At 39.1% G+C, this 7,500-nt stretch overlaps 1 protein-coding gene across 1 annotated transcript in view; it reads left to right on the forward strand.

Moving 5' to 3' along the window:
• The window catches only part of SLC49A4 (solute carrier family 49 member 4), an 80,779-nt gene extending 74,796 nt beyond the window's left edge, over nucleotides 1-5,983 (forward strand). The window contains exon 9 of the mRNA XM_029939447.1: nucleotides 700-5,983. Within this exon, the coding sequence (XP_029795307.1) occupies nucleotides 700-815 (116 nt within the window). The 3' untranslated portion in view covers nucleotides 816-5,983. The remainder of the gene's footprint in view (nucleotides 1-699) is intronic.
• Nucleotides 5,984-7,500: the final 1,517 nt, after the last annotated feature.

Below are 7,500 nucleotides of genomic sequence, written 5' to 3' on the forward strand. Positions count from 1 at the left end.
AGTAAATCAAGTCACAGCAGAATTGCCTGTTTAGAGGATTCCTGTAGGTTTTCAGATAATTGGCATCATACATATCATTTATGCTGGTAGGGAGGGAAAACAGAAAGAAATAAATTAAAATATTCACAGTAGTTTTTCTGAGGGTAGAATTAGGATTAATTTGTTATATTTTACTTTATTTGTTTTCATATGTTTTCTAACCTGTTTTACAATCATTACTACTTGCTGAGAACTAGATATTTCTGTCCCAGAAAATCGAAAAATGTTATCTCAAAATTCAGGTCATTTTCTTATCTTTCTAACCCATCAGATATTTCTAAACAGAGACAAGAGTGATAGTGATAGAGGGCATTTAAAAATAGCAAATGAACATTTAAAGGTGATTGATTTTTTTTTCTCTGAAGGAATAGTTTGTTGTTGTTTTTTTTTTTTTTGGCCACCAAGGTCAAGATGAGTTAAACTGACGAAAAGTTATTAATAATATTGATTTAAAATATTCCACATGAAAGCGATATAATACATCGCATGTATCACCCAGACTCCAGATCGCCACTGTTTATGGAACACCAGTTTCCAGGCCTCCCATGATGCATTTAGTGTAAGTGCTTGGGAATAATGTACAGCGATTGCTCCCTACACACAGGTGCCATTCTGCCGGTGACATGTGAATGCTTACGATTGTGTGTTTTTGTCTTACAGAGTTGTCTTGGTTCAACTGGTGCCTTCCCGGGTCGTGTTTGCTCAGTCTTCTCCTCATTCTGTGCTTCAGGGAATCCTATGACAGACTCTATCTTGATGTGGTGGTCTCAGTTTAATAGCGCAGACTTGAAGGAGTTTGAAAAGGGACTGAAAACCATACGGCATACTGCACATTTGCTTGGAGTTGCACACCTAACAGGAAATAAAAGGAGAAGAGAGAAACTTCACTCAGAGGTTTTGTCAGGTTACAGATGACCACATTCATTTCATGACTACTAGGTAACAATAATGTGGGACTTGAGTGATAATAGGGGACTTAAAGACTCTAACTGGCATACCCATGCCTGGTTCTGGGGTTGGAAGTGCGGATCTCTTACACATAAAGCACTACCTAAGTAACGCCCTCTATATTCTGTGCCAGTGCTAAACTACTGATTGATTGATTAATTGTAATTATGGGAAGAAATAAAGGGTATCTATCACATACCTTACTGAAGCCACATATCAGAATAGGAAGAAATGCCACTAACTTCTAAAGAAGTTTAAGCCCTATATCAGATTTTAATTATAAAATAGCCAACAGGTATATCGATGATAAAATTTAGCCACATGTACACTACGTTTTTTCTAATAAAGCCATTTCTTATGTGACTCCTTATTTTTAATTAGGTCGGAAACCTTTAATTAGGCCATCTTTATTATGGTGAACAGGTGCTTCCCAGTGATTTCAGAGCACATACTTTGTGTCTCAATCTCAACTTATCCTTGTTTCTGTGAAATACAATTTCATCTACTAGGCTCTTAAATAATTATATTAAAGGTGACTAAATGTTTAATATAGTCGCATTAAGTATTGTATGAAAAATGTAATTCCGTTCTGATTTAGCACTTTGTTAAAAGTGAAACGACAAATCCCATAGAACATTCTGTGTCTTCAGCATATATATATGCATATGTACATGGTGGCATGGGATATAAATCCAGCACCAGCTATTAGTTACTCGGGTTGCGTTTTATTAAATGGCCCATGTTTGAAAATGACAATTTATAACATTGAAAGCTTCAGATCTGGTGAGTTATTTCTGAATTACATTCTTGTATTTCAATTCAGGTTGTGAAATACTCAGTTCTATATGGAGTCCGTACATTTGAGAGAACGATATTTTGCCAGTACCTGTCTTCTCTGTGTGGATGATAGCTTTTACAACAATGACAGTTACTCATTGGACAGCTCTCAGACATATATTTCGCTGTGACCTAAAATATCTCCAGTGAGATTATGCTATGGGCACTGTTCTTAGTTATGTAATTCCCCTTACCCAGGAAAACCAAACATTTTCCCAAAAAGACAAGAACAGTACTTTCATCGCCTTCATTATTCTCAGCTTCCTTCAATCCCCTCCTTTTTTCCTCACCTGAAATTTACATCTTCATTGTCAGCTAAATTTGTATTTTTTTTTTTCTGGACAGAGCACAAGCCAGCTCCTTCCATTAGCCGTGGGAGTAAACTGTGGTCATGGAGAGCTAGTCGGCACTCCATTCTGCTCCTCTCTACACATACACACACCATCACACGCAGTTCCAGAGGCCCCTCCCCTCCCCCCTTGCTAAGTTGAAGGCTGTGCATTAACTTACCTTCATCTCAGAGCGGGATCTAAGCCTTCTTCTAAGATCCTAAATTGTGTTCCTTGAAAAGTAAGAAAACCCTCCCCTTCAGCATCTGTCTTCAGTCACCTTTAAATCAGCCCCTTTACAACCATCCTGCTAACTTAGCATCAAGAACTGAGGGAACTAAGGACCTTGCTAAAGAGAAGAAAACCTATGAAGACTGGGCTTAGTTCCAATTAACTCTGTCATTCTTAAATAAAAAGAAAGCAGACTTCTTCCAGATGATTGAAAGTCAGCCACTAGAGATATGAGCAGTCCGTGAGCCAGTGCTAAAATAACCACCACCCCTTCCTGTGTAGACAGAAGACAGAAAGGAGAGGGAAGAATTACGAAGTATTTGGTTGTAATCAGAACTACAGCTGTTTGAGGACAACTCTATGAAATTTTGCTGTAATAAGACATGATACAGAACATTTTAATTATAGTTCATTCTACTTCTAATACAAAGTAAAGAAAAACACTTTTAAAATATTACCTAAATATTTAGTTGAAACACATCTCACGTGAGTATGATCAGAAATTCCTACGTTGTACCTGACACCAGCCATTGTTCTGGGTGTGCATGAGAGGAGACGGGTCCTTCCAGCTGGTTTATATCTGGCAAATGCTTGTTCTGATTACAAACTGCAATGTTTTAAATGATCAAAACTTCATATACCAAACCTGATAGAACTAAAGGGCTTTGGAGGTGGGGAGAGGATTACACAGTATTTCCTGAATGTTTCAAGTCATTTTTTTTCCTTTACTTTTTGTGATTATTTCTAGCATGCATCAAAATATAAGAGCTGTTGTCTCTGTACTTTCTAAACAAATACTACAGAGTCCTAATGAAATTTTATAATGAAAGAAGTCATAACTCTGTACTAAGCCAAGCCCTCATTTCAGAATTAATAGATACCATCCCAGAGAGGTTAAGGGTCTTGCCAAAGGTCACAATCCTAGATAGCGACATAAGTAAATCAATTAAAACCCACACTGTCTGACCCCATGGCAGTGTTTTTCCCCATCTCACAAAACTTCATCTTAATTTGGACTTCTTGGGGGTGTTCATGAGCACCCTCCATGTTCATACACTGCGGGACTTATGGGCAAATCATTATGCAGTGTGGAAAGTACAGGGGTCCAATTGAGGGGACTGTTTTTTAAGTAAGATCATTCTGTTTTTTTCACCCTGTTGGTGCTGTAACGTCTCTAAATCTTAGCTTGTAGGGACATGATATAAAAAGATTCTGATGAATAATTCAATCCTCATAAACCAAGTCAACAGCATTAATTGGTAAGGACATGTTATAGTGTAAGTTCCCTGTGGCTTATCAATGACTACTTCACAGTTTATGGGAAGAAACATTTTTTAATATGGTCCATGGTCGAGGTATAGGAGTAAGATAATTGCACACACAAATGCATTTCACTGGAGGATGGAGCTAATAAACTAACAAGAGGGAATCAAATTCAAGTATAATTTGTGTATTTAAGCATATATATATGGCTTAAGGGCCAAGCTTTATCATAGATCATATATTTATGCTTAATTACTGAGAATGTTTACAGCTTGTTTTTATGAAGCCCTTCTAATGAGGGATTCAAGCTAAGAGATTTTAAATTGAAGAGATTAAATTCCCATCTACTTTAAATTAGGTTTTTTACTATTATTTTTATTAAAATATAGGCATTCCTCTTACCGCTTGCATAAGTAGAAGCTGCATTTTAAACTCAAGATCAAATACAAATGCACAGTAAATTTACTTTAAACTAATGTTAAAAATCACATTAATTCCACACTTGTGCCTGAAATAATAAGTACAGGAATTACTGTGATTACACCATCTTATATAATAAGTGCAGAAGCTGTGATATGAAGAAAGTGCCATATTAGAAACATACAGAAAACTATGAGAAAATTTGACTACACCTATTTTGTAGATAGAGAAACAATAGAAATCCACTTTAATTTGGAATTATATAGACAGGGACAAATTAAAGTTTATTTCCATACCATCAAGCAGCTTCAGTTGGCCAGTCTGTTAGCCCAAGAGGGAAGCAATACTCCAGGGGCAGGTGGTGGAGCACTGGAGAACAAAAGCCGGCAGGGAGATTCCGGGGTGCTCTTTTAACAGCATCCATTGGGTGCTTTGTGCTCGCTCAGTGGAGGTAGTTGTGTGCTCAAAAAGCAGACACCCTGGACAAGCCTGAATGTCCTTTCAGGTGTCTGAGCCTCTCCTAGGTCTCCTAGGAGATTCCTCAAACCGACGTCCTGGCACAGGCTTCGCCCTGAACCTCCCCGAAGCTCCAAGGCAAAAGCCCGGTCTCCTTCTTGAGTACTTCTAAGGCCACACAGGTAGGCTTCCCTCTCCTGAGCAGGACGCTAGCATGAGTACATCCAGAAAGATTTAACAGTTCTTCCCACAGCAAGTCTGATAAGTTAGAATATTCCCTGAAATGGGCATGACAAAGGTCTCTACCAAGCTTTTCTAGTTACTATTTGTTGCATTTTAGAATAGGGACTGATTAATCTGCCTTCTGTAGTCTTTCTGTTGTGCCTTGGAACCTGGAAGGCCTCTGTTATAACAGCTTTCCATCTCAACCCACACTCAGAAAGTGAGAACAAAAGGTCACCCCACCCTAGCTGTTCTTTCATGCAACAAGGGAGAATTAAACAAAAAAAAAAAAAAAAAAAACGAAAACAACAACAACAAAAAAATGAAAGCATGGAATTTGTTTCAGCAACTTGATAAAATGAGGGAAACACAACAAACCATTTTAGCTCTAACCCCACGTCACAGTGCTCTCAGGGTGCCCTCCTGGCTCTTCTAGTCTGCAAGGGAGGCTTCCATAGTCCTGACCAGGATGGCAAGAATGACTTGGAGGCACTTGCAGTTTACCTAAATGGTAAAAAGGGAAATGTCTGCTTAGTTCAACTTAATTTAGATTTTTTCTAATTCAGACTGATTTTCTTCCCATTAACCCAGATGGATCATGGAATCAAGGAGCTAGAAGATCTAGTCCAACTACCTCATTTTACAAATTAACAGAGAACCTTTCAGGTTCAATGTCACAGGCAAGTTTTAGTTTGTAAACTGAGTCCTAGACCAGCATTCTTTCCATAAGTGATCAATGTGGTAACCAGAAACAAATTTATTAAGTAAATTTTCTTCCATTTCTTTTGAATTTTTGAAAATTAAACAAGAAATGCATGAATATTTATCCATTAAAAAATACCCAGTACAGAAATACAGAGCAAAGTCTACCTCCATACAAACATGTGCTGACTATCTGTTCCCCTTTTCCGAAGTATTCCTTGTGAATCCTTTCAGAAATTTTTCTATGCATTGGCATATGTGTGTATAGAAACTTAGAGAGGATTTAAAATCAAGTCACCTAAGGAACTATTTCATAGACCGTGTTGGCTTTAACTTTGTTGGGCAGAAGCAGGCATTTCTGAGATCCTTATTTCTCTCCCGGATGAGTCTCTATCAAATGTAGGAGTGATTAGTAGAGACATTTCACAGACCTGGTTGTGTACCATCAAGCTCTATCACATCCTAAAGCTTAACGATGAATTTCAGTGTGCAATATTCTGGTTTTCTTATTGGAAATAAAGGGTTTTTAAATTTTTTGTTATTATTATTTATTTTTATTTATTTACTATTATTATTTTTGTTATGTTTATTATTAAGACAGAGAGAAACCGAGCATGAGCAGGGAGGCAGAGAGAGAGAGGGAGACACAGAATCCAAAGCAGGCTCCAGGCTCTGAGCTGTCAGCACAGAGCCCGACGGGGGGGCTCGAACCCACAAGTTGTGAGCTCATGACCTGAGCTGAAGTCGGATGCTCAACCGACTGAGCCAGCCAGGCGCCCTGAGTTTCTGTTTTTATGTCACCAACTAAGGCCCCTGTACTGTGAGAGAAGAAAGTGAATGACCCAAAACCCAAATAGATTTTCTTGACAGAACTTCCTCATCTCCGCAGAGAAGCACGCAGTACCGTAGAAGGCAGAGTCAAGAGAATAAACTCTGTGATTCCATTTTTTTAAACAATGGTTAATCAAGATTCCAGTAACCCTTAACTATTTTCTTGGCCAGCTTCCTCAGCTATCCTATCTATCAAGCTAGCTGCCCATAAAACGGATGAATTGTAGCAGGACAAGAGCATAGGTTGGTTTGGTCACCTCTTCCTTTCCTGCCCATCATCCCATCCAGCTTTCCCCTCTCTGATTGTGTCTTTTTACATATTCCTGACTATGCTTGAAAGCAAGCTGTATGAAACACAGATATTCTGAGTGGCCAGCATTAGAGAGGAGAGCTGGCCAGTTTCTTCATGAACTAGATGGGAGAGACCCAGGAGCCCCCATGTCTCGGGCCCGGTGTCCTCAGCTGTGTGACCTGGAACAAGTCACTTCATTTCTCATTCATCACATCTCTGAAATGAAGAAGCGTACAAGGATATTCCCTTGGGTCTCTCCCAGTTCAAAAACTCAGGTCCATTCTTACTAAAGTAGTAGGAAATGACTAAGCATTTCAAACTGCATCTAAAACTGCAGCGCTTTCCAGCACCTTCATGTTTCCATGTGTGTGGTCGCCCTCCTACTGTGAACACATGGACGATTTCACTGCATACTTTTGACAAGAAGAAATGGCTGTTTCATTGTCTGTGGTAGGAGATAAGCTACAGCTGCTGTTTCTTTCCCCCAAAGGGCTTTGTATATGAAATGCGGGACTGATTAAATTTATCAAACCCAGTTAGAGAAAAATCTGTCATTTGATGTTGAGATGGCATTCTGGGAGCCAGGTCAGAGTACTGCATTTGCTCTCTGGAATCAAGCCAAACCAGGAACCCATCCCTCTGCTTGCTTTGAATCATCATGAGTTTGCACCTGTAGAAATCGAACTGTCAGATCAGATGTGAAAGCTCATCCTCAAACTTAACATTTCAAGAGTCATGACACCAAAAGAATTGTAAGTTGCTTTCCAACCACGTCATGTCTGCACGGCCACATTCTATCAGTAAAGTTGTGCAGATATTTTACCGAATGAGAGCAGAGGCTTAGCATGCCAAGCTCTGACCTGTGCGCAGGTGTTAGTAAATAAGGCTTCACTGAGATTCTAATGTGAGCACAACAGCTGTCAGAGGGAG

Source organism: Suricata suricatta, chromosome 5, assembly GCF_006229205.1.
Source record: "Suricata suricatta isolate VVHF042 chromosome 5, meerkat_22Aug2017_6uvM2_HiC, whole genome shotgun sequence".
NCBI lineage: Eukaryota > Metazoa > Chordata > Mammalia > Carnivora > Herpestidae > Suricata > Suricata suricatta.